Source organism: Lepeophtheirus salmonis, chromosome 9 (genome assembly GCF_016086655.4).
Source record: "Lepeophtheirus salmonis chromosome 9, UVic_Lsal_1.4, whole genome shotgun sequence".
In the NCBI taxonomy this organism is placed as follows: Eukaryota; Metazoa; Arthropoda; class Copepoda; order Siphonostomatoida; family Caligidae; genus Lepeophtheirus; species Lepeophtheirus salmonis.
This window is the reverse complement of record NC_052139.2, coordinates 13,998,624-14,023,496: the sequence shown is the minus strand read 5'-3', so window position 1 is coordinate 14,023,496 and position 24,873 is coordinate 13,998,624. Positions and strand designations below refer to the sequence as shown.

Here is a 24,873-nt window from a genome sequence, read left to right as displayed (position 1 = left end):
ATTTTATCCGAGTGATACAGTAATTGGCACATACTTCCTGAAGGATAACGTAGTTCGTTATCACTCATCTTGGAAAAGACGACATAACTCTTGAAAATAATTAACAATTCCTTCTTGCAGGGATCACCCTCCCAGTGAATAAGTGCTAACTTACAAGTAGGACATTTAATTGACTGACTTATTGTGCATGCCAAAAATCCAGCAATGTAGCATAAAGATGATGTACACACTTTGCATCTGAAAGAAAAGTCACCTACTTTCAAGTATTTCAGTTCAGAGATGTTCGAATTCAGACTCCGAATTCCACGAGGGACGACGTTCCCCTGTGTAATTAGACAAAAGGGGTTTTTACCATCCTTAGGCAATTGATGTTACTTGAATTTAGTTTTTTGACTTATAATTATATATTATCATGAGATTAATATAATATCCACCTGTCATTTGTTTTAAAAATAATATAGTAAAATAATCCTGCGGCTGCCCCTACTATTAAAAAGAGGGAAACGTTTCCCTACTCACGAAATAATATAAACATCGGCCAACAGCTCTAAGTATGTCATATCGTAATTATTCCTGTTTCTTTCTTATTCAAGCATTGAGAGTCATGTGATTTTTTAACACACTTCAACATACGTGTGCAAACGATTTTTTTAAGAGTAGCGTATTTTCAGAAGTTTCATTTTATTTTGCTTTTAAAACAAACGACAATTGATTTGGAAGTTGTATGAGACCGTAAATGACTTAGGGTAAGTCGATTTGTTTTTCTTATTATATTAAGTATACACACCTATATTAGTAAATATTGGCTCAATTACATTAATACCGGACATAACCTATAATATTGCCTAATTTATCATCTGAAGCAAAATGCCTGGTTGAGCCGTTGATTGAGTAAAATATAAATTCAATGTAGAACAGAGAAATACGCGTATTTAATCTAGATTTAACTGAATTTCATAATTTCATTTAAACTCAAATACTGTTTAAGACAAAGAGTGGTCATGTCTTATGAGTTATGACTTGAGCTATCTTTAGGGCATAGCCTATAGGTTATAGTTGCTCTTGTTTTATTGGAGTAAGTGACTGATAGCACTCGTGCTCGTTTTATAAATGTCAACACAATAAATTGTTCATACTACTTTTATTCTTTGATTTTCCTTTGCTTTATCATATTTTTTGTAATTATTACATTATCAATATTATCATCATTCAGAGAGCGAAGAGTTTTTTGATTAATTTATTTTTATCTATTTTTAAATGAAGTTTTAAAGTATTTTAGTTGATAATTATACTGCTACTAATGACTATGTTCATATGTTAAAAAAATAATTTAAAAAAAAACCTGTATGTTTTTAGTTTTTTAATATTATGATTAAATTCTGGAAAAAATTGATTATTAATTGGACTTTACACTCATTAATAGAACGAGGAGCAAGGTTTAGGTTTATTTTCGGGATATCTGCTAATTTTTTCTTTTTCTCGAACATGTAAAAAGATATATCCCAGTCAAATTAAACAGGTTTGATTTCATCATATTTTATATTACTGTCATTGCTTGAATATTACAGACGTTATAGAACAGTCATAATGTTTAACTTGCCAATATAATATGCTTTTCTTTTCGATTTTCCTTCAAGAGGATTTAGACAATTTTTACACATTTTAGTATATAACTTAAAGTATTAAAAGTTTGAACATGAGTATGACTAAATACATATTATAAATTGTCAAATGAGCAACATCTGTGAACACGTTGTTCCACGTTATATTTCACAAGCGTCTCCGGTTTTAGGAGCCTTCTTTATATCCATTTAATAACAGTATTTAAGCCCTTATACTAATTAATTAATTATATAGGTACATAAAGATTCCATACGCAAATTGAAATTTGATTTTATAATATATGACGTCAAAAACATCCCAAAATAACAGAGGGGATGAATTTCTAGTTACTCACTCGGCCATCTTATCTACTGTTCCCTCTCTACGTAACAAGGGTAAAATGCAACTGCTTTCCCATGTCTAAGTTACGTGTGAAATAATATCTTAAACTTTTGACCGAAAATAAGGATGTATGACATTCAGTTTAATCTCCCGTGGATGCAAGATCATTCGACAGAACTGAGATAGCTTGTGCCCAACATTACTCGAAAATGGCTGAAAATTCTATTAAAAATGGAAAGGTACAGTACTAAAATGAGAAAGATAATGGATATTTTGTGAATTGATGAGATTTGTTTTTGGATGATGAAACAATCATAACACTTTAAAAAATATTTATTTAATTCTTGTTCTGTTTGATTGTTGTCTCATCACTTATGAATCATAACTGGCCATCATATGCAAGGGCGTCCGCAGGATTATATATCCTGCGGGGGGATGGCTGGATTTTGAGAATTATTTTAAAAACTCCAAAGCATAATTGGATCGAAAGACCTTCTTTTAGAGAAGAAGTCTTTTAAAAAATATACCCATATTTTCTCATCATAATTGTTCAAAAATTCCTTAATTTGGTGGGGCTTACAGGCCCCCCCCCCTGCGGAAGCCCATGTACACGGTCATATGTTAGAATTTAATATTTAACATGTCCTTTAAAGATCTTTTATTTAATTTTAAGCTTTATACTGTTCTTGGAAAATACTGAATCTTGTTTTAGTTGATTAGTCATGTTGCGTCATTCCATACTAAAAATTTACTTAGGAGTTATTTTTGTTCATGGGGATACAGCTATATTAAACGATGTATTTTATTTAGTTACGACGTAGTAAATCAATCGTTTCTCTGATGTAGTGTAATGCCGTCGATACATATTTGTTAAACTAAATACACTTTTACATGTATTTGTATCAGATCCAATTTTAAAGATGGCTCTACGCTTATTCAAATGAACAGTTGTCAAGATCTTCAAATACCTAGCAGCTTTTGGCATTTGACAAATAATCAAAGATTTATTTTAAAATTATTATGCTAATGTCTTAGAAAGTCTGTCTACATATTGTAAACATATATTTAATGTATTAGTATATCAGCTTTGGTTATCAGTATAAACAGTATGCGAGAAGAGTGACTATTGCTTCCAAAAAAATCATTAATTAGGAAAACCCAAAGAGTCCCATCATGTAAGGAATATTTCAAAAAGTCCCATATATATAAACTCCTGATTGGTGTGCATATAACCTCTTGTGCCTTTACGCCTCTTTTTAGTTAGGGAAACACTTGTACAATTACTGAATTATTAGTTATTATTATACATCTTTAAAAATTGAAGTAAAATTATCCTACCATGGGACCATTCGTTTTTGGAACTTAGATCTAAATACAACAAAAAAAAAAGAAAAAAAATAGCCAAGTTATCTATGAACACAAAACTTAAATATTTTGAATTTGTAAATATCCCTTAGTTTATAATAATTATGTTACTAATTATTTTGTACATTTATTTTCTTTCAGCCTTGTGAATCATACATCATGGAGTTCAAGGAAATGACGAAAAAGGATGCTCAAGTTTCCATGGAACATGAGCTAGATAATCTTTTAACTGGAAGTCAGTACATTACTTCAGAGGAAAAAGAAGTGTATAGTAATGAATTTAATGGATTTAAAGAGTTGTTCAAAAAGTTTATGCTGAGTGAGGGTACTTCCATTAAATGGGAGAAAATTGAGAAATTACCCACAGACGCAGTAAGTAAAAAGGAGAAAGACATTTATTTTAAAAAATATATACGAATAAGATTTATAGAGATATATAGATATTAATTATACTATGTTAATTAACATAATTATTTAGATTCGCAAACGAGAGGCACTTCCGGAGCCCGAAGATAAAAAAACAATTCAGTCGATGCTCAAAAAGCTTGTCGTAATTAAGCTTAATGGTGGCCTTGGGACATCAATGGGCTGTAAAGGACCAAAATCCGTTATTTCTGTTCGTAATGACTTAACTTTTCTGGATTTGACTGTTCAACAAATTGAGTATCTCAATAAAACATATGACGTCGATGTCCCATTAATACTTATGAATTCATTCAATACGGATAAAGACACGCACAAATTGGTGAAGAAATATGCTGGCATAAATGTAAAAATCTTAACGTTCAACCAATCACGTTATCCCCGAATTCATAAAGAGTCTCATATGCCTATTGCTTCTGATATTCGAACTGAATCTTTTATGGAAGCGTAAGATACATTTAAGTATTCCTGAGGATTTATTAACTACTTTTGATTTTTATAGTTGGTATCCCCCAGGGCATGGCGATTTCTATCGTAGTTTTTCAAATTCTGGCCTTATGGATAAACTAATTGATGATGGAAAGGAATTTTGTTTCTTATCCAATATTGATAATATGGGGGCTACAGTTGATTTAGGAATTCTCAATTTATGTTTAAATGAGAATAGAGAGTTTGTGATGGAAGTTACAGATAAAACTAGAGCGGATGTTAAAGGTGGAACTCTTATTAAATATGAAGGGAAACTTCGTCTCCTAGAAGTTGCTCAAGTTCCCAAAGCTCATACGGAAGATTTTAAATCTGTTAAGAAATTTAATGTGTTTAATACTAATAGTTTGTGGATGAGCTTGCCAGGTAATAAAAATGTTATAGAAAATTTTAAATATACCATTTTTTTATTAGCAATAAAAAGAATTGTGTCCACTAATTCATTGGACATGGATGTCATTGTTAATCCCAAGGTAATGGACGGGGGTCTTAATGTTATTCAGTTAGAAACTGCAGTTGGTGCCGCCATGAAGTGCTTTGAAAATGCCATTGGTATCAATGTTCCACGCTCAAGATTTTTACCAGTAAAGAAATGTTCTGATCTTCTTTTGATAATGAGCAATCTGTATACAATGTCGAATGGCTCTCTTGTGATGTCCCCCGAACGTATGTTTGCTACAACTCCATTAATTAAATTAGGAGATAATAATTTCAAACAGGTAAATCAAATATATAACGTCCTTTCGTCTTAACAATCTGTTTTTGTTTTTCAATAAAGGTTGCAGAATTTAATCAGCGCTTTGCATCCATTCCTGACATTTTGGAACTAGACCATTTGACGGTTTCTGGGAATGTTAATTTCGGAAAGGGAGTTTCACTGAGAGGAACGGTTATCATCATTGCTAATCACGGGGAACGCATTGACATACCCGATGGTTCCATTTTGGAAAATAAAATCGTCTCTGGTAACCTTCGAATTTTAGATCATTAACTTCAGCTGAATCAAAGGACCATTTTAATTTCTATTACTTTAAATATATTTATATATAAATTTGCTATCAAATATTTGAATATATCATGTTCGTTCTATCATTTTTAAGTAGTCTAATCGTTGCTTTCCTTCGATATTGATCCCATCTGAACCCTTCTGATAAAATATATTCATTGCTTACATGTTTTACAACCCGATCAATGTAAAGAGACTAAAAGGGATTATTAATCTCTAACAAAATGGAAAATAAACTGGGAGGACAGGGGTGAAATAGTTTATCGGTTATATGCGGAGAAACTATCTATTTATTACTCAATTTAAAAAATACTATTAGTTTTACCGGCATTGCTCGGAGTAATAAGGTGTAGGGGAACATACAAACTTTACTTTGTTATTCTAGATAATACAATACATTGAGATATTGAGATATGAGAAATCGGGAATTGAGAAGAATAAATACATATGTAACCAGTAGACTTTAATCCCTAAATACATAATTTGACTACCCAAAGACGAAGGACTACTCAACCGGCCCATAAATTATCTAGTGTTAAACATTCAATGTCTCTCTAAAGTTTAAGACTTTCCAACTTTTCTGTTGTAAAAGCTAATTTGAATGATTTAAAATATTTATATACTAGAAAAAGGTAAATGAAAGCATGAGCTACCTTCCAACTTTGAGCTAAATTTAAGAACAAAAGGTCGTAAAGAAGGAAATACGATTAATTAATTTTAAAGATAATTTATAATCTGTCTTGGTCTCCCCTAAATTATAATGAGAGGTTTGAGAGAGTTGATGGATGACGTCATTGGATGTCATCTTTCAACTTTGCATTACATAATTCGATAAATAAACAATAAGGAAACATTCATCCATTTTCATACTTACGGCCGCTGAATTGCAGAGTTCATTATAATTAATATTATATTTTTAACATAGACATTAAGTTAATTAATAACTACTGTCTACTAGTGCTGAATTTAATATGATATTACCGAGAAGTAGTTCCTCCCTGCTTAGGAAAGTACTATGGAACCCAAAAGGATGGCGCAATATTACCCAACATCGAGTGGTTTTGTACGTATTCGTCTCTATGTGATTTATGTAATATAATTACTTATTTAAGTTTTTTTAAGAGTTCCCCAAATCCCAAAAGATACTCATGAAACGAATCCCATTCTTAGAACTAAAGGACTCACAGACTATAGTGTAGTGACAGAGAGGGATTGCTACTTTGGCCTTGGAAAGGCTTTACTCCAATTCGAATCCACTGTTGCGCAAGTTGAAAGCATTTGCAGGGGTGAGTCTTACAACAATAAGAATTGTTGATTATACATCTTACATTAATCATTTCTATTCATAATTTTTAATAGAGGGAGAAAAGGATTTTACAAAGATTATTCAAGCATTGGAAAACTCCAGAGTTCAATTTGAGACCATATGGAACAACGTAAATATGCTTTTATTGACCACAGATCTTCTGGATAGGGATTTATTTACAAAGTTGCATCAAAGAGCTGAAAAGGCACTTCAACAAAGATTTGATTCGCTGGATATCTACAATACACTTAAAGTAGAAGTTACATTCTTGTTAAATGTTATTGTTTCATAATCACTATTTCTATATATCATAGAGCATCAATAATGAAAAATATGGTTTGAACGAAGAGCTTTCACAAATTCTGGATCGATACCTTCTGGAATGTAAATTTCAAGGATTGGATTTATCACCAAAAAAGTATATAGACTTTAGGGAAACATTCATTCCTAATCTTACAACAAATTTGGGAGATTATAATTATAAAATGCAGGTAATGAGTCTTTATTTTATATCTGCACAATAGTGATTTATTCTTACTTAGAGATCCACTAGTCGATTTCGTCATACCATTGTGGATCCTAATCTTGTACACGAGTATCCGGTTGATGTATTAAGAGCTATCTCTACTGATAGCTCTCAACCTGCTAAAGGACCCTGGACCATTACTCTTCATCCATATGTTTATCGTAAATTTATGGAGTACTGTCCCGATAGAAGATTACGATGGAACGCATATCTTGCAAATGTCAATAGAGGTTCTAAGGACTTTGATGTATATTTAGCGGTTACAACAAACTTTAAAAATATTCTCAAAACGCGGTGGGACATTTCTGTGACTTTAGGCTATCAAAACCATGTTGATCTTAACCTACAAACCAAAATGGCTAACAATATTAGTAATGTAGAAACCATGGTTAATTGTCTTCTTCCTTCAGCCAAAGTTTCCCAAGAAAAAGAACTTGAGAGCTTACAATACTTTGCTGAATCTACTGGCTTTGAGGAGGACCTTGCCACGTATGATGTTGAATTTTTTAAAAGAAAACAGAGGAAGTCCGTGCTGGGGTGCATAAATTACTTGATTCATTTATATATATTGAGTGATACTATTTTATCTATTCTATGCTAGGATGACTGATGATGATATTCGAGATTATTTTCCTCTTCCCCAAGTCCTTAAAACAATATTTAATCTTTGTGAAACAATGTATGGTGTGCGAATTGAGTTAGTTGATAATAATGAATTAATCAATAAGCGAGGATTTAATCCCTGGAACAAGGATGTTCAGTTCTATCGTGTTTTTGATTCGGATGGAACTAGTGTTTTAGGAGAGTTCTACTTTGACCCTTATATCAGAGATGATAAAATTTATACAGGTTCCGATAAAGGATTTTACTTCCCATTGAAGAACAAAAGTAATGTAAGAAACAATTGATAATTTCCCTTCAAAACAGATTATTATTTCTTTTTATTGAAGGACGGATGTTCCTTGGGTTCAATGGTTATGTCATTACCGATTCCTGCCTATGGAAAACCTAGCCTTCTTAATTTTTTTGAAGTTGAAGAGGTATTTAGAACAACAGGAAAACTATTGGCTCATATTTTAAACAAGCATAAATTGTCGGATTTATCCTCGCAATACGTAGAAGAAGATTGTTATGATGTTATCTCAGAATACATGACACACTGGCTTTACAAACCAGAGGTCCTTAAATCTCTATGTCAACATTGGTCCTCAAGAGATAAAGCAGATGAAAAGCTTATTAATTGTTTAATTAATACTCGCAAACATATGGCAGGTCTAGAACTGTGCGAAGAATTATTCAAGTCATCATTTGATATTACTCTATATAAAGAGTAAGTTTTAACTTATCATCAATTTATTAACTTTTAGTCGATTTATAATTCCAATTATTTATTTAGGGATCCTATGCAAGAATCATACATGGATATACTTGATCGCTTATATCCAGAATATCTTCTTATCCCTAGAGAGAAGGAAGATAATTTTCCTTTGTATTTTGAAGACATAATTACACGGAAACATCCTGGCAGTTATTATGGGAAAACTTGGTCTAAGATGATCGCTGCCGATGCATTTCACGCTGTGTATGAAACGAACTCTGAAGAAATTCCTGATGTTACTATGAGGTAAATATAATAGATTTGATCAGATTTATGTTTCTTCATTTATCCTATCTGTTTTCTAGATTTCGCGAGTTTTTTCTGAGCAATGGAAACTTTTTACCTTATGCAGAAAAGTTCAGAAGATACAGAGGTCGAGATCCATCGCATGAAGCATTATTATTTTCTTTGGGTTTAAAGGAAAGTCAAGCGCCAAAATTTAAGAGTAAAAGTATTGAAGTTATGGAAACATAATTAATTAATTTTCATTTATGGGCTGATTGAAATTAAGTGTTTGCTCTACGATGAATGCGTTAACTTTTTTTTTCATTATTTATATTTAAAATAAATTGAATAAATACGTGAAGTCCATTAACGTTGGCAAAATAAAACATGAATTTATTAAAATGGTGTATTTGTAAAAAGATCTTTATTGGATTTAGTCAACAAAATAAATCTAGTTCCACTATGGATCACCCAAAGTGCCAGATTTTCTGCAGCATCTCCTGCATTCATTAGATTCCATGTAATAACAACATCGATCAAGGCTCATTTGATAACAAATTTTGTGAGAAACACTTGACGTCACATAAAGAATGGAACATAACAAAAAGCTAGAGATGAAGAGAAGGGATGGCATCTTCAGGGGTACTCATTTTCATATAGTTGTCAATGATTTGAAATAATTCAGGGGGTTGAGGTATTCGTCCAGACTCAATTTTGGACCAAACGGGTAGGTCATTCAAAGTGACTTCGAATGCTCCTGTGGAAATAAGCTGTGTTTCAACTGCGTTCGTTAAAAAGAAAACCATAAGAGCGGAATAAAATCTATTTTGCGACATCCACGCGTAAAATGCAGGTGTATTGGCTCCGAACAATTCGAAAGGGTTCAAACCAAAGGCTAGACAAACAACAATAACATTTTTGTATAAACCCAATGCTTGAGCCGTAGTGTATTTCCAGGATGGAGGAGGGAAATTGTCTCCTTCAATGAGTAATCCAGGGTATTTCTGTCGCAATATATCGGCATACTGCTCAAATACCTTGCGATAACCTCAGGAGTAACTACAAAGTACAAAATAAAGAAATCAGTTAACCATGATTCATTACATTCCCAATTCTCAATTCAATACCAATACAAAACTTTGAGTGTGGGTCCACCCATTTTGGACAGCTTCAGTTCTGGAACATCTTTAGGAGGTGTAATGGGACTAGAATAAAACAAGTTCCGATACGTAATGAACCCTAAAAAGGCTATTAAAGCCAATTTAGAGGTGATGGACAACTCCGTCATCTCCAGTCCTTGTTTTGGCACGTATGGCTAATTCAAGTCGATAGACAAGCTCACAAATATTCCAATAGACAATAATGAACAAGTGAATACTGAATCAGAATATTAAAAATTAGTCAGATCTGGCTTTGTCATTAGCTTCCCCGGTGTGAGCGAGTCCAAACTTCCTTCATTCACATTAATCAAAATAATCACTTATCCGTAATCAAGTAGCTACAGACAGAGCTAGAGCTCACGTACAGTAGTGAGTAGCCAGTTACTCACTTCACACTCCAAGTTCTTTTGACTATTATTTCTATTGATTCTCCTTTCATCAGGTTAGGGAACATTGAAATGAATAGGGATAATGCTCTTTTTAGTGCTTGACTGCAGTGCAAAAGAGTTTTTTTAATTTTGAGAAAGTCAATTGAAACTTGAACCCTTCCTTTCTTACCCATTTCAAAAAAATAAAATTAATTATAGCAAGATGCTCAATATTAAACAATGATTATTTCAATGGTAAAGAATATGTATTATATTTTTTTAATTTAACCCAAATTGTATAATGAAATACAATTATTATTTAGAATAATCTCTCACTCTTACATAATCAGTGTCCAACCTAATTTTTACACACGAGCCAATGAGTCATTGGCAATGACATAGAATATGTATTATATATTTTTAATTTATCAGCATTTTATAATGAAACACATATATTATGATTCATAATTTACAATATTGACCTAACTGAAGTGGAAATAAAGATAAGTAACAATTCTATTTAAACTTTCTATACAGAAAAAAAATAATTACTTTTTTGAAATGGGTAGGATATGAGCTGTTAAAGTTTTAATTCAAAGGATTTACTTTATAAATATGATAAATTATTATGCATTTCAGTCAAAATAAGCGCACGCCAGAAAAAGATATCGTTCTATATAAATTTCTGTGTTCCCTGATGGAGGTAGTCAACTTGAATGGGTGAGAAATGGCTAGTTAGGTATCTAGAGGAAGTCAGTCGAACAGCCTGAATGAAGATTGATGTCCATGACGTCATGAGTATATCTTTTCAGCTTATTGGATTCATCCTCAAAGTCGACGTCTTGCAATACTTCAGTTTTCATCCCGTGAATTCAATTGAGAGTCAATTGGGATCGCAGGTTAGTTCTTTAATTATGAGGGAAGAAGATACGCTTCGTATTCTTTTGGCAACGGATAATCATTTAGGCTTTCGAGAAAAGGATCCCATCCGACGTGACGATTCCTTTATTACCTTTGAAGAGATTTTAGAAATTGCTAAATCAGAGGTTTAGTGACTTGCATTTTCTTACATCTTTTAGCGCTGCTTTACTTGAACTTGATTCCAAGTTGGAATCCTGGATCCTCACTCTCATTTACATACCCTCGAGTTGTCCGGCATTTCAATTTTGAATGCCACTCATGCCAGGCATGGTTTAGAATGGGCGTACGTCATATCTTCTCTTTGGATCTGGAAATTGGAGACAGGGAAAGCGGAAAGTTGAGATTGAATCCTCGCAATGATATGGCTCCTCATAAATACATGATGATGATGACTTTAAGCCAATGAGAAGCTACCCACTTGATACTCGAGAAGAGACGAATAACTCAAATATATAGGATTATTATAAAAAGTTTGTCTGTCTCCAATTTTGAGTTTGAATTGAAGAAGATCTAAGATGAATATGACGTACGGACAAAAAGATCAACCCTAATGTTACCCTTATGACATTTTTAAACTTGAATGATTATTAAGTAATTGACTAGGCATTAGCATTCACTGTAGTAATGTAATGCCATATGAGAGATGAGAGCTTAGAATGTAGAAAATCCTGAAGTAGAGCCCCGCTAAAATGTATAATGACCCTTTTGGTACTTTTCATAGGAGGTGGACTTTGTTCTCTTGGGCGGAGATTTGTTTCATGATAACAAGCCGAGTCGCTGGGCTGAAAAAAGATGTTTCGATATTCTCCGTTCTGCAGTTCTTGGAGATTCCCCCATCAAAATAGAATTCCTTTCGGATCCTGCAACTAATTTTGGGCATTCCCCTTTTTCCCGAGTCAATTTTGAGGATCCGGATCTCAATGTGGGTCTTCCCATTTTTACTGTTCATGGAAACCATGATGACCCATCCGGATTGGGAGGCTATTCTGTCTTGGATACGCTTCATTCATCTGGCTTAGTTAACTATTTTGGAAAATATGATGATCTAACTGAAATTTCCATGTCCCCCATTCTTTTGAGAAAAGGAGACACAAATTTGGCTCTCTATGGATTGAGTTCATTGAAGGATGAACGCCTTCATAAGATGTTTCTTCGAAATCAGATTCGAATGATGCGCCCCCGCAATGGGGAGTGGTTTAACATGTTCGTAATTCATCAAAATAGGGCTAAACATGGTCCAACCAACTATATACCAGAAAAGTTCATCGATGGATGTGTTGATTTAGTTCTTTGGGGGCATGAGCACGAGTGTCGTATTGAGCCAGAGACCATCATTAATGGGGATAAAGAGATATTTGTAACTCAACCCGGAAGCTCTGTTGCTACGTCTTTATGCGATGGTGAATCCAAAGAAAAAAAAGTTGCTATATTGAGTGTATTTAAAGATAAATTTAAAATCCAGCCTATTCCATTGAAGACAGTACGTCCCATGATTTTCAAAACGATTTCTATTGATGAATCCAAATTGAAACTTGATAAACGACATTATGGAGAAAAAGACATCAGAATGAAAGTCGAAGAATATCTTCAAGCTTATGTGGAAGAGATGTTGATTGATGCAGATAGTTTAAGAACAGGTCATCCAAAACAACCAGAGCTTCCATTGCTTAGATTAAGAGTTGAATATTCAGATGATGCTCACCAACTTACTCCTGGAAGATTTGGAAATATTTACCATAATAAAGTTGCTAATCCCTCAGATATTTTATTATTCCGTAAAAAAATTGAAAGAAACATGATGGGTGAAAAGTTATTGACCTCAGATTTTGATACAAATATTATTTTAAGAGAAGGTACGTCTATGAAGGACTTTATATCTCAATATTTTAATGACATGGCCTCTGACGAGAAAAAAAAGTTAAAGCTTTTAGGGGTACGAGGTATTGCCACTGCAGTTGAAAACTTTATCGAAAAAGATCACAAAGACTCAATTTCCATTATTGTCGATAAACAACTCAAAAAAGCCTATGATTCTATTTATGAGTGCATTGAAAATGAGTCATTAAACGAAGACAACGTTGACGTTTTACTTGAAGAACTTGCTGTATCACGATCCACCAAAAAATCGGATGAAGACTCTGAAGCCCTAAAAATGTTGGAAGAGAGTTTGCAGAAACAACACAATCAATTGAATGTATCGGCAATGTCTGATGATGAAATGGAAGAAAATAATGTTTTACAGCCGGTACCTGTTTCATCGTCTAAAGGATCGTCCAGGGGTCGAAGTGGCAGAGGAAGAGGAAGTACATCTAGAGGTCGGAGCACTTCCAAAAGTACTCGAGGAAAAGTTAATAATAGTCCTATTAAAGATGCATTTCGTCGTCAATCAGTACGAAAGACCTCCAAGTCAATGTATGTTGATTCTGATAATTCAGACTGATAAAAATATTATGAGGAAATTATAAATAAATAAGAGTCATCATAAATGTTATTTACTCCTTTTCATTGAGAGCTAACATCATTTTCATTTTTTTTTTTTTTTTTCACAGGATCCAATATAAAATTTCTAGGTGTTTCTGTTCTGTTTTAAGTGTTTCTTATTATTAATTGTACAGGATGTCTTAAGAATCATTACACAAAGCTTCTTTTTATATTTTTTTTGAGGGGCAAAAACTGCCTTCAAAAATAGATAAGAAGAAAGAGTGTAAGATTAATAATGCAAGCAGTCGTTATTAAATCGTCAACAGCTATGAAAAGGAATGGTTTTTTACCGGTCGATCCTTTTCTAATGGAAGGAAAGTCTATGTTGGTGAAAAATCTTCACACTCAAGTCGGAGGACATATTGGATTTCTGAAGTTGTCAGAGTATGTACTCAAACCCGTGCAAGCAGCAATGAAAGGTGTACGAGAAAAGAAGTTTTACGAAAATGTGGAACTTCCGCTAGCACAATTTATACCAGAATACTACGGAATCGTAGAATTAAAATTACACGAAAATGAAGATACCAAAGAATATATAGTATTAGAAGACATAGCCAAGGGCTTTGTTTGTCCCACGATAGCAGATATTAAAATTGGAAAAAGGACATATGGACCAGATGCATCACCGGATAAAATTGATGCAGAGAACTCAAAATATAGTGGAACCAAAGTACCTTTTGGCCTCAGCTTTGTATCCATGTTTGTTTACCCTATCAGTCTAGACGATAAAGTTCCTCAGATATATGATCGAAACTTTGGCAAAAAGTTGAAAACCGAGGAAATTTATCAAATTCCTATTATATTTTTTGATTTGAAATCCGGATTCAGAGTAAAACCCCTTATTCGCTGTGTAATCGAGAAAATAAAGAAAATAAAAGAAATATTTGAGACACAAGTTTCCTACAATCTATACTCTAGTTCCCTTCTCATCGTCTATGACACTCATATCGTAAGAGCATGGATCAAAAATCCAGATACTACGGACATTAGTTCATCTGTTCGCGTCAAGATAATTGATTTTGCACATGCACATGAGAGTAATGGAAAAATGGATACCAATTTTTTATTTGGTTTGAATAATCTTATTACTCTTTTTGAAAAAATGTTGAATGATTAAGTATTACATATAGTCTTACACGAGCTATTTTTCTGCTTATACCTCATCAAAATTGATTCTTATTTGTTACCAACACATTTATATATTGTTACACTTTGATGTGTTTTTCGTTTGTGTTATTGAATATCTATCTAATTATGTTCTTGCCTAAATCATATTAATGTTTTTACTCAATTATTTTTCTATAGACAAATTATATTTCTTTGACGTAATAAACTTACTTAGTACAAGTTATATTCAATATTTTATTAATTAAAGTAAATACATGCAAAATTCATTTTCACATTGTCTATTATCTGGACTTAGTTGTTGTATTATTTCTTAGGTCTAACGAAAAATGGCGGATACGGAATTAAAGACAGAAAAATTTCTTAAGAAGGCAGAAAGAAAGGCCTGCTGGGAGTCCCGGGATACCCACTGGGATTGTCTGAAGTCAAATAAAGAGGACGAAAGGCTGTGTATTAGTACAAGAAAAGCGTTTGCTACCCTTTGTCCTGATGCATGGGTCAAGCATTTCGATCGAAAATATCAAGTTATGAAATTTAAGGAGACTCTGATAAAGGAAGGAGCGGATAAAATGGACGCTGAAGTCACGCAAAATCCAGAAAATCAAAAGTACTGAAGGTCAGAAGTGGAGTTTTGTAGGAGTAGAGTGTCTTGCCTCCTATCCTATTTAAAGATAAAAGTGTTGCATATGTATCGTCGACTGATTTGTTTAGGTAAAGTCGGATTCTTCAAACTCCGTGGTGTCTTTGGTGTTGTAGTTTTGTAGACGCTATTTAGTTTATATTTTTATATCTTTGTTTTTAATTGAAATATAGTGGATATCCATACAATTCAACAAGTGTTTGTTTAACGATAAGGCCACTCGGAAAAGTTGATCTATTAAGAATATGTTCCTTTAAACGTATTAGTAGTTCTTTTTGTATACTTAATTAGTCACAATGATTAATCATTATGATAACCAAATCATTGCATGTAAAAATTACGTGATCAAATAAAGAACGTCGATAAATAATACTTATATATTTTATTTTTAAATATTTTCAAGTGACTAGATATTCTTTAGTTTTTGCCTTAAAAATAAAATAATTGTTTAACAGCACTAAGAAACTACAGAAATAGGAAATAAATTTATTTAACATGCAAATAGATTAATTTAATCTCAAAAAGTTTCTAAAAAAATTATAAAATTCCTTATCTTGGAAAATTTAATATGTTATACATTTTTTCCAGGCTTGGAGATTGGACGGAAAATGAACGGCATTTACGCTTTCCCTTAATTTTTGTACGATAATAATTATTGTAGTTAAATTAACTGCGTTCAATCTGTCTTTCATTTTCTTATTGTCTCTAAGGGCTCATTTTATTACTATTTTTTTCAAAGATTATTACAACTTTTTTTCTTTTAATTTATTATTATAATCTTTGAGAATGCTTAAAATCAAATTAATATATATTGAAAAATTATGGATCTGATTTTGTGTGTATAGTTATCAATTAGTAAGTGGCAGGGTCATTGCTAGCTTTCATTGTTTGAGGGAGACTTAGCCACAAACTTATCAACACCGTTATATAATTAAATATGAGTAAATTAACTGTAGACATTTGAACTTTATAATGTGCCACATAATACTTATTTTTTAGACATTTTTTCAAATAGGCAAATATTATCCGATTAATACATCGACAATTAACCCATGGAGTATTCAATTACTATATTACTATCGTCCCAAGTACTATAGACCCTTCATTTAATATTATTTATCCCAGTTTTGGTTGCAAATTGTACACAACATATATGTGATACAAATTTGGGTCCAAAAAAAGGGCTAGCGACGCCCCTGTTGTGTAGATTTTATGAAATATCTCACAGCACGTAATTTGCAAATCACTGGACTATGGAATGATCGTACATGAAATATGTATTCTAGGTTAGGTAATAATGCAATTTTCTATACCCATTCATTCTTTTTATTGGTAAATATTTTATTAAAATCTGGATTTTTAAAGAGAAGATGGCGAATGTAGTGTAAAATCAACCAAATTAAAGAAGATCCTTCTAAATAAGTAGGATAGCAATTTATTTAGGCCCGAAGTAATTGATCTCAGATTATGTATCAGTGATGTTAGGACTAGATAAATGGACAAGAACTGATATAATAATATTTTCCAATCAGATATTGTTCAAAAATTATTTACAGGTGTACCTGAAAGTATGCTTTGTTTTGTCATAATTGTTTTTTTTTTTAATTGCCAACAGATTCATATTCTATGAATAAAATATTTAAAAAAAAAATAGTTACTAAATATTTACTAATAGGCTTTGAGTGACAAGATTTTTATTAGGCTCTTGAATCTGACTAATCAATTTTGAGTTGTAATCATTAAAGAACATGTTGTTTATTCACATTGTTTTGGGTCTAAGACCTTATTGGTTAGTGTTTTACTTGATCAAAAAGGCTGACCTGTGAGAGACAAATTTATTTGAATAACAAATATTTGAGTTATGAAGTAAGAATTCATAAATTTGATTCTGGTTTAGTAATGTTATGACCTTTACAAAAGAGAGAGCGATTTTGATGGAATTGACAATTCTTGTTTAATATCTCGGTTTTTTCTTCTAATATTAAATTATCAGGGAGAAGAACTTAGTGTCTGTTATTTTTTTTTTTTTTTTAAGTTTTACCCTAACCTAGTCATAATTCATTTTTTTTTCCATTCCCTACATTTAATTCGGAAGGCACTATATAAAATATTGAAATTTCTAAAAAAATTCTGCAATAATTTGTATAAATCAGTTTCAATGTAGTTATGTATATTTTCATTCATAAAGCCATTTAATGAAGTTTCATTAAGATTTATTAAAATTTGTCCATGTTATGCGGTAAAAATATCAACTTTGAGTTCCAAAATAGCTTCTCCTTTAATTATGATGCACAATTTATGAAACTATTGCTTTGTTTCTGGGATTAATTCTAATGATTTCATTGTTAGCAATGTAATGAGGAATACTTTGTAACTTTTTTCCCTCTTGAATAGTAGGGTTGGGAAAACCAGGGATATTTTTTTGGTTTCTATGTATAATGTTTATACTGATATAAAGATATAAGTAACATAATGAAGTGGTACTTTAATAATATGAGAGCTCATGAAGAGGAGATCGTAGAGAGAGAGAGAGAGGCTGAAGGAAGAAAGGCTTTCCCCTCCTCGTTGTTATATAAATGGGCATCTTTTTTTCCACCTTCGGTGTTGCTTTCTTTCTATATTTATGTACATATAGTACCTACCAGTTTTTTAACCCTCTATGTGCCTCTTTAATTAATACCAAATGTTGAATTGGTTTATAAGTACTTCTATGAAAATAATATGTCGGGTGTCGTTCTAACACTGAATGAGGATGAAGAAGAAGAACGACTCTTAAATATGGGAAGCCAAGAAGAACATGATGACTTACTTCCATCCTCGAGTGGTTCTCATAAGCGGAGGAAAAAAAGTATACATCACCACAATAGAACATTCCACGAGTCTCGAATCAGTGGAGGAAATCTTTTCAATCTCCTAAATACACTTGCACTCTGTTGCGTTTTCTTTGGATTGGTAAACATATTTTCGTGTATATCTAGTACCTAATACGTATAACATTTTTACTGTAGGGCTTAACAAAATCCTTGCTCGATCCAGGGAATGACTTTTATCACAAAGCAGATTCCGCTGAGGATCAAATGCCAAGTTCTGTTGGCTATGTAATTGGATTTTTGATTGGAGGGATTCTTTACAACAAATTCTCAAAATATTTCATTCTTCTATTAATTTCAATTTTTCTTGGAATTGTTCTTTTTATTGTTCCATGGACAACAAATCTTTGGGCATTGGATACAGTATATTCCTTGATAGGAATGTGCAGTGCAATTCTCATGATTGGTAACGATTTACATAAAACCATTCTACGAAGTTTTCAATAAATTATAAACTTTTTTTCAGGAGGAAATGTTATTTGTTTAGACTTTTGGGGTTATAAATCCGGTCCTTACATCCATTCAATTCATTTTTGCTTAAGCCTTGGTCTCTTAGCTGGTCCTTTAATGATAGATCCATTGGCAAGGACTAAAATTCCTGCCATTGTTCAAAAAGCACTACCTAAACAAAATGTCGTATTGAATAGTAACTCCTCGTTATCTACTCCAATGAGAACCAGGCGAGAAATCGATCCGCTACTTCTTCAAATATTTCAAGGAACAACCAAAGCTCCTCTTAAATTAAAGCCAACTTTTACTGATGGACGAAAGTTGGATAATAGCCGGGATTGGGATCGAGTCAAAATTAAAACTCCTCTAAAAATGTATGATGTACTCTCAAAGATATCCTCAATTCCAGTGAAAACAATATTCATTAAGACTACCCCTACTCCCTCAGGTCAGGATTCAACCACAAGACTTATTGATGATAACTTAAAAGAGATATTTTCATCTCTTGAGAAAGAGAAAATATCTGTGGAAAATGAGATTAAACTAGTAAATGATGCTATAAGAATGAGTGATAAGCTATTAGATTGGGTTGAGAAATCGGGAAAAGTACCAAGAAGAGAAAAGCGGTCTACATTTTTAACAGTAGGGAAGAAGGATCGAATTTCAATGCAAAAACCTTCTGGGCCTTTCAATAGACCTTATGGAAGGTCCAGAATGAAGCCACCTAGATATCCCGTAATTCCATCTGGTGTACTTTGGGATGATCCAAATTATGACGACTATGATGTTTTCAATGATGATTACTTACAACAAACTCCAAATAAGTTGAAAAAACCTCCAGAGAAAGTAGAAGAAGCCATCGAAACTATAGCAGAATATTTGAATAACCCCAAGGATAAAAGTAATTCTTCAACAACAAATATTCCTTCAACCACAAGTACAACGCCATTGACAACAGTGACTTCAACGATTCCTCCGACTCCATCAAAAATTAAAACCACCACCACCACTAAAATGGCGCAAAAACTAGATTTAACTACTTTATCATCCACTTCCTCAAGTACAAATAGAGCGATACGATTAAAGCCTACATCTTCCTATGATAATGATACGGAAAATCCAGATCTCACCATCCTTAAAGTTTTAAATGGATATGGAGTTTCACATAGAAACGTGGGATTTATTTTGAATGCAGTTTATACTTTTATCATTGCAGTTATTTTGATGCTCTGTATTTGTTACAATCCACGTGAGCCAAGGTATAAAAAAGACTTATTATTTAGTTAGGCTTTTAACGAGTAGGACGACTCTCCTCTAGGTCCCGCTTACTTACTGGAGAATCCAATGCTACCAAAGAAGAAAACAGAATTTTTAAGTCAACAGTGACGGTACTCCTCTTCTTTTTTTCATTATTGCATTGGGGTATGTTCGTTTCATATCGGCAAATATTACCCAGATTCACAATTCTCTCTTCATCTTCAATATACCTGGAACAAGTTTTCATTGGAATTTTTACCACTGGAAGATTCTTCTCTATTTTTACGGCAAATCTTATACCCCCCGCTGTAACGATATTCGTTTGTCTCAGTATTGCCCTTTTGGGCTCTGTGGTATTGGTTTTTATGCAGCAAATATCGACTTCTGCAGTATGGGCAGGAGTAATATTACAGTCTGTATGATATTAAGGGACTTATATTCCAAACTTATTCTTTAAATATAATAATACTATTTCCAGGTTGGTCTCTCAACACTTCTACCAACAAGTCTTGTATGGGGTGAAAAATATATATCTATGTCTGCATACGTTATATCTATAATTGGTTGTGGCCTTGCATTGGGCGAAGTCTGTATCCCACGGTTGTTTACATTACTTACCATTGAAGCACAGACTTGGTTAGGCTTTGCCACAATGGGAGCAACTTCCCTTTCGGCAAGTGTATTTCTCTGTGCTTTTCTAATGGCAAAAAGACACGGAATCCGTAGCTGTAGGCCAAGATCGTCTGGTTATGAGTTGGCGGCACAAGAAGATATTTCCGGTGAACCTTTGGAAGATGTAGAAGAAGATTTTGAAATGTCAGAACCTAATGCAAACGATGAAGAGGAAATTGATACTTCAAAACCCATTGTAACTTAATTAACCTGCTAAGTATTAGTTCATACATACAAATTCATTGTTTTATTTTTATTCCCTAGCAAAAAAACAAGTGATTCGACATGTTTGTTTGTTAATTTCTTACATATATGTAATAAAATATATCATACTTTTATCTCGTTCAACATATTAATTGTTGCATTTCGATGAATTAGTGACTGGTTTTTAATCCAATGAATAAAGCACTGGTAGGTTTAAACTACATCAAAATAAATATATATTTCGCAAAAAATTTCAGAAAAAAAAGTAAGAAGAAAATAAATTCACGTTAGGTAATTTAATTTCCTTACATTCCAAGTGAACTAAATATATCAATGAATATCTCTCTTATGGTTTTATGACTATAATAACAACTTCTTGAAAAAATGTATGAAACATATTGCAACAGGCAATTTACATTCAATGATAATAATGAAAATAAATTTCGTGTGGGGAAAAAAAATCAACACAAGATTTAAAAAATATAGTCACTAAGAATCAATTATAATTGAGAGAGCAAAACAAATGATTACGATTTTAGAGCAAGGGATACAAAACACAATAGAAATAATTTGAGTTCACTTTGATAGAAACTTTTTTCAAGATAATAAGACATGATTCAATTTTTTTTAACGACGTTTCTTTTTAAGAGCCTTTAGCCTAGTGGCGTTCAAAACTCCAAAAAAATATTTTTTGAACCATCCATTCAGGAAGAAGATCTAAAGCGCAGGACATGACTTCATGAAGCCAATATCCGTTTGTTCTTGACTGTACACCTAATTTTTTCATGCAAGATTTAACAAACATTTCCGGAGAGGGAGCGAAGACATTGGGACGACGAATTTTACTCATTTTACTCGCAACAAATCCAGGAAGCACACATTGGATAGTTATTCCCTTAGACCTATATTCAGCTTCCAATCCTCTGGTAAAGAAATCAACATATGCTTTAGTTGCAGAGTACAAGGATAAGAATGGACTCGTATATTGACCAGACAAACTTGCAATATTAACTATAACCCCCTTCTTACGATCCACCATTGAAGGAAGGAGTAGACGAGTCATGATGTCAACAGACATGATATTGCACTTAATAAAAGTATCCGTTGCAGACTCTCCTTCAGACATGCTTAAGAATTCCTCAGGGTATTCATAGCTCATACCAACATTGTTGATCAAAACCCCCACCTCGAGCTCTTTTAATTCCCTTTTCAGACGAGACGCCAGTTCCAATGAATCCGTGGTGAAATCAACATCAATGATCTTTGTCTTGACTTTGTATTTATTTTCTATGTCTGCGGCTGCGTTTTGAAGCTTGAATGGGGAACGACTTACAAGGATTATATCGAGTCCTCTTTTTGCCAGGGCATCTGCATATGCACGGCCAATCCCATCTGTAGCTCCAGTTACTAATGCCCATTGACCCATTTTCTTCACATTTAGAGGGGTAGCAAAATACGTGCAGTAAACATAGTTTAGGAAGGACATTGATAACTTCGTCCCTAAGAGAAGAATACACAGATATCCCAAAAAATCCATGAGTATATCCATATCTCGACAATTATTCTACAAAAAAAAAGTACATAAGTAGATGAATATCAGAAAGTATCGCATATTTAAAAAAAACACACAATAGCAGTAAGAGTATATTTCAAATGAGAAAAAAAAAAAAAAAAACTCGATTAATAACTATTCTTGAGAAAAAGGATCAGAATCCCAACATATCTGACTCATTTCAAAAGTTTCATTATCGTCCTTGCTTTCGTCTTTCGCCAAAAGTTCTATTAATTCCCTGTCATTCTCATCTAGAGTAACACAAGATAAACTAGACACTACGTCTTCATTGATGATTGTCTCATTTAGATATGAAAGTACATTAGAAGTATTGGACGAGGGAAGGACATTAGAGCTTCCAATTGTTAAATCTAATGATGGGATATGAGTATCCAATGAATTAGATGACGGTAGTGAGGAGATAACATTTTTTTCACTAGGATTGTCTTTATTTTTGACAAAAGATGAGTCTTTTATCATTGCTTTAAATTTTGAATACCAAAACTTTTCAGATTCAGTCAAGCGTGTTTGAGCATCTCCACGAGGAGGAGATGAAGGGTTCGGAATAGACTTTTCATCAAGTTGTTTAGATCTCCTTCGCAAAACTTCGTCTTCCCACATTGCACTTAAACCCGGATTCGCTCCTGCATTTTTATTCAACAAATCCGTAGCTACAGAATCAATTTCTAATGCAGAACGAGACGACTTAGATATTGTACTATCCACATGTAGTTCCGAAGATAATTCCTTTACATTGAATATTCTTTTATTAGATGGAATCTTTAGTAAGTCTTCTCGAGTTATGGACTGTGTTCCAAGAGAGGAGGCTTCTTCCAAATTCAGACGAAAAAATGCATGAGAAAGATGAACTAAATTCATTCCTTGCAGATTGTAGTCCATCATAAATTGTAGTGTAAAAGGTACATGGCTTTCATAGGGTTCAATAATCTATAAATTTAAGAAGATATATACAAAGATTCATTAAAAATATTAAGTAAATTAAGAGATTAAAAAAAGAGAGAAAAGAAAGACAACTTAGTTGAACTTATTTCTGTACATTACCACCACTGAAGAATAGATAAATACAATCAACTTGAATTCTGGTAAATTAAAATATGTACGTAGTACATTCTAGTTCACACGAATATCTCTTCTTCAGTTTTAATAAGATATAATTCCTATGAATACGTAAAACTAAATAAAGTTAGCCTTATAATAGTACATGTCTCATAAAATCATTGCTACTCTATGAACCTGTTTTGAGAAAAGTTTACGTATGATAAATCCTTATGATTGTATATACATATAAGTATACAATACTAAGCAATCAAAGCAAACTGGAATCAAATAATTCTTCACTGCATATACACTCATTAATGCTATGTCTTAAAATATCAATGATTTTTAAAAGGTATATTTAAGAATAAAATAAAAGTACTTCGTCCATAACAGCTCCATTATGAAGCAGATCTGCGACTTTCTTTATGAAACCCGGATTATATAAATATATCTTTAAAAAGATATTTTGCTCCTCATGATATCCATACATAGACTTTGCTTTGACGGGGACAACTTTGAATACATGTTGTGTATTGCTCCCGGCCCCAAGAACCATGTTTAATGCCTTGTCTAAACTCATAGTCAATCTATAGCCAAATTCATCTGGATCTTTTCCAGAGGGCAAGCGGATATACAGATAAGGAAAGACACCGTGAATGTGTAGGCATGTCTTTTGACCACACAGAGTTGGACCTAATAGATCATTGTCAGAATCATACTTTCCCACAAAATCCACTCATTTGAAGGAAGAAGAAGGAAACCTTCAGATTGGATATGTTGTTTGATTGAGAGAGAAAGTATGAGGCTCCTTTTAATGACCAAATATCCGTAGAATGGGAAGACGTTTAATGGATGTACTTCGATAGGAGGAATACACAGGATCCAAATCTGGACAGAGAGGCGGACTCATGTAATAGTCCAAAGTAACGATACGAACTGACAGGAGTGCCTCCACATGATCTTCAGTGATCAATGTCGTTGTCATCTTTTTGATTCTATTAGTTTCACTTGATCGATAGCATTAAGCATTAGCTAGTAAGTAGAAATAGCCAGGAGCAAGTCTTTACTTGATGCTTCACTCCATCTAACGGTACATTTACAAAATACTTACTCAATTTCCTATTTCATTCTAGTCATTATCAATTTGGCATATGACTTAAATCCAAGTTGCCACATTTATCATAATTACTACATATACTTTGCATTTGAAAGCATAAAGTAAACTACAACCGGAATCATTTATATATTATTTATGATGTCCTTTGAGGCGTCCGAGGCCTGTATTAAAACCAAAAGTTTGTTAGCCTTTTTTTAAAGATGAGAGAGCTGACAAAACAGTTGCAACGAATGGGAGAATACTTACGGGTTAAAAGCATGAGTGAAATTATCTACTTATTTGACTAACGATGTGGAAGAATTTATGCTGCAATTGAATTAAGACTTCAAATTCATTAT

The 24,873-nt window shown here is 32.9% G+C and overlaps 8 protein-coding genes across 20 annotated transcripts; 5 read left to right on the top strand and 3 right to left on the bottom strand.

Annotated features, from left to right (window-relative positions):
* Nucleotides 1-524: 524 nt before the first annotated feature.
* On the top strand, nucleotides 525-5,310 carry UGP (UDP-glucose pyrophosphorylase). 10 transcript variants are annotated; one of them, XM_071890867.1, is made up of 7 exons: nucleotides 2,695-3,119; nucleotides 3,205-3,386; nucleotides 3,451-3,681; nucleotides 3,788-4,179; nucleotides 4,235-4,584; nucleotides 4,633-4,937; nucleotides 4,997-5,310. In XM_071890867.1, the coding sequence occupies exons 2-7, from the start codon at nucleotides 3,357-3,359 to the stop codon at nucleotides 5,207-5,209; spliced, it is 1,521 nt and encodes a 506-aa protein (XP_071746968.1). In that variant the 5' UTR covers nucleotides 2,695-3,119; nucleotides 3,205-3,356; the 3' UTR covers nucleotides 5,210-5,310. The 10 variants fall into 10 exon arrangements, with proteins under 10 accessions (XP_040575106.1, XP_071746969.1, XP_040575108.1 ...); XM_040719172.2 differs by lacking the exons at nucleotides 2,695-3,119; nucleotides 3,205-3,386 and adding an exon at nucleotides 525-746; XM_040719174.2 differs by lacking the exons at nucleotides 2,695-3,119; nucleotides 3,205-3,386 and adding an exon at nucleotides 1,278-1,519.
* A 710-nt stretch (nucleotides 5,311-6,020) lies between these two features.
* LOC121124214 (uncharacterized) lies at nucleotides 6,021-9,061 on the top strand. Of its 2 annotated transcripts, none has more exons than XM_040719356.2 (9): nucleotides 6,021-6,287; nucleotides 6,347-6,510; nucleotides 6,584-6,783; nucleotides 6,845-7,021; nucleotides 7,073-7,593; nucleotides 7,658-7,949; nucleotides 8,007-8,386; nucleotides 8,453-8,680; nucleotides 8,740-9,061. In XM_040719356.2, the coding sequence occupies exons 1-9, from the start codon at nucleotides 6,196-6,198 to the stop codon at nucleotides 8,906-8,908; spliced, it is 2,223 nt and encodes a 740-aa protein (XP_040575290.1). In that variant the 5' UTR covers nucleotides 6,021-6,195; the 3' UTR covers nucleotides 8,909-9,061. The 2 variants fall into 2 exon arrangements, with proteins under 2 accessions (XP_040575290.1, XP_040575289.1); XM_040719355.2 differs by having other exon boundaries at nucleotides 6,043-6,287; nucleotides 6,584-6,789.
* A 5-nt stretch (nucleotides 9,062-9,066) lies between these two features.
* Nucleotides 9,067-10,212, bottom strand: SelT (selenoprotein T). Its single transcript, XM_040719357.2, is given in 2 exon segments — nucleotides 9,067-9,718; nucleotides 9,787-10,212. Coding segments are annotated over 2 exon segments (612 nt in total). The 5' UTR covers nucleotides 9,948-10,212; the 3' UTR covers nucleotides 9,067-9,267.
* A 375-nt stretch (nucleotides 10,213-10,587) lies between these two features.
* Nucleotides 10,588-14,940, top strand: mre11 (double strand break repair nuclease mre11). 2 transcript variants are annotated; one of them, XM_040719358.2, is made up of 2 exons: nucleotides 10,588-11,233; nucleotides 11,830-13,657. In XM_040719358.2, exons 1-2 carry the CDS (start codon nucleotides 10,958-10,960, stop codon nucleotides 13,546-13,548), a joined length of 1,995 nt encoding a protein of 664 aa, XP_040575292.1. In that variant the 5' UTR covers nucleotides 10,588-10,957; the 3' UTR covers nucleotides 13,549-13,657. The 2 variants fall into 2 exon arrangements, with proteins under 2 accessions (XP_040575292.1, XP_040575293.1); XM_040719359.2 differs by having other exon boundaries at nucleotides 10,886-11,086; nucleotides 11,830-14,940.
* On the top strand, nucleotides 13,825-15,001 carry LOC121124218 (inositol polyphosphate multikinase). Its single transcript, XM_040719360.2, has one exon. The coding sequence runs from the start codon at nucleotides 13,825-13,827 to the stop codon at nucleotides 14,704-14,706; it is 882 nt and encodes a 293-aa protein (XP_040575294.1). The 3' UTR covers nucleotides 14,707-15,001.
* Nucleotides 15,002-17,006: 2,005 nt separating this feature from the next.
* On the top strand, nucleotides 17,007-20,941 carry LOC121124082 (uncharacterized). The gene is made up of 5 exons (XM_040719204.2): nucleotides 17,007-18,306; nucleotides 18,363-18,630; nucleotides 18,691-19,933; nucleotides 19,993-20,347; nucleotides 20,410-20,941. Exons 1-5 carry the CDS (start codon nucleotides 18,076-18,078, stop codon nucleotides 20,806-20,808), a joined length of 2,496 nt encoding a protein of 831 aa, XP_040575138.1. The 5' UTR covers nucleotides 17,007-18,075; the 3' UTR covers nucleotides 20,809-20,941.
* A 78-nt stretch (nucleotides 20,942-21,019) lies between these two features.
* LOC121124085 (very-long-chain 3-oxoacyl-CoA reductase-B) lies at nucleotides 21,020-22,356 on the bottom strand. The gene has a single exon (XM_040719208.2). It carries the CDS (start codon nucleotides 22,354-22,356, stop codon nucleotides 21,466-21,468), a length of 891 nt encoding a protein of 296 aa, XP_040575142.1. The 3' UTR covers nucleotides 21,020-21,465.
* LOC121124084 (DNA polymerase zeta catalytic subunit) lies at nucleotides 21,020-24,717 on the bottom strand. Of its 2 annotated transcripts, XM_040719206.2 has the most exons (4): nucleotides 24,530-24,717; nucleotides 24,238-24,450; nucleotides 23,798-24,111; nucleotides 21,020-23,307 (listed from the first exon to the last, which is right to left on the bottom strand). In XM_040719206.2, exons 2-4 carry the CDS (start codon nucleotides 24,401-24,403, stop codon nucleotides 22,495-22,497), a joined length of 1,293 nt encoding a protein of 430 aa, XP_040575140.1. In that variant the 5' UTR covers nucleotides 24,404-24,450; nucleotides 24,530-24,717; the 3' UTR covers nucleotides 21,020-22,494. The 2 variants fall into 2 exon arrangements, with proteins under 2 accessions (XP_040575140.1, XP_040575141.1); XM_040719207.2 differs by lacking the exon at nucleotides 24,530-24,717 and having other exon boundaries at nucleotides 24,238-24,490.
* Nucleotides 24,718-24,873: the final 156 nt, after the last annotated feature.

Coding starts and splice junctions, on each gene's coding strand:
- UGP (XM_071890865.1), top strand. CDS start 2,154: ATGGCTGAAAATTCTATTAAAAATGGAAAG. Junction 3,682..3,787: donor AGAAATTACCCACAGACGCA/GTAAGTAAAAAG, acceptor ATAATTATTTAG/ATTCGCAAACGAGAGGCACT. Junction 4,938..4,996: donor GAGATAATAATTTCAAACAG/GTAAATCAAATA, acceptor TTTTCAATAAAG/GTTGCAGAATTTAATCAGCG.
- LOC121124214 (XM_040719355.2), top strand. CDS start 6,196: ATGATATTACCGAGAAGTAGTTCCTCCCTGCTTAGGAAAGTACTATGG. Junction 6,511..6,583: donor AGTTGAAAGCATTTGCAGGG/GTGAGTCTTACA, acceptor AATTTTTAATAG/AGGGAGAAAAGGATTTTACA. Junction 8,681..8,739: donor ATTCCTGATGTTACTATGAG/GTAAATATAATA, acceptor TCTGTTTTCTAG/ATTTCGCGAGTTTTTTCTGA.
- mre11 (XM_040719358.2), top strand. CDS start 10,958: ATGAAGATTGATGTCCATGACGTCATGAGTATATCTTTTCAGCTTATT. Junction 11,234..11,829: donor TAGAAATTGCTAAATCAGAG/GTTTAGTGACTT, acceptor TACTTTTCATAG/GAGGTGGACTTTGTTCTCTT.
- LOC121124218 (XM_040719360.2), top strand. CDS start 13,825: ATGCAAGCAGTCGTTATTAAATCGTCAACAGCTATGAAAAGGAATGGT.
- LOC121124082 (XM_040719204.2), top strand. CDS start 18,076: ATGTCGGGTGTCGTTCTAACACTGAATGAGGATGAAGAAGAAGAACGA. Junction 18,631..18,690: donor CAGTGCAATTCTCATGATTG/GTAACGATTTAC, acceptor ACTTTTTTTCAG/GAGGAAATGTTATTTGTTTA. Junction 19,934..19,992: donor TACAATCCACGTGAGCCAAG/GTATAAAAAAGA, acceptor ACTCTCCTCTAG/GTCCCGCTTACTTACTGGAG.
- LOC121124085 (XM_040719208.2), bottom strand. CDS start 22,356: ATGGATATACTCATGGATTTTTTGGGATATCTGTGTATTCTTCTCTTA.
- LOC121124084 (XM_040719206.2), bottom strand. CDS start 24,403: ATGACAACGACATTGATCACTGAAGATCATGTGGAGGCACTCCTGTCA. Junction 24,112..24,237: donor TCCCATTCTACGGATATTTG/GTCATTAAAAGG, acceptor ATGATCTATTAG/GTCCAACTCTGTGTGGTCAA. Junction 23,308..23,797: donor ATGGAGCTGTTATGGACGAA/GTACTTTTATTT, acceptor TTAAATTTATAG/ATTATTGAACCCTATGAAAG.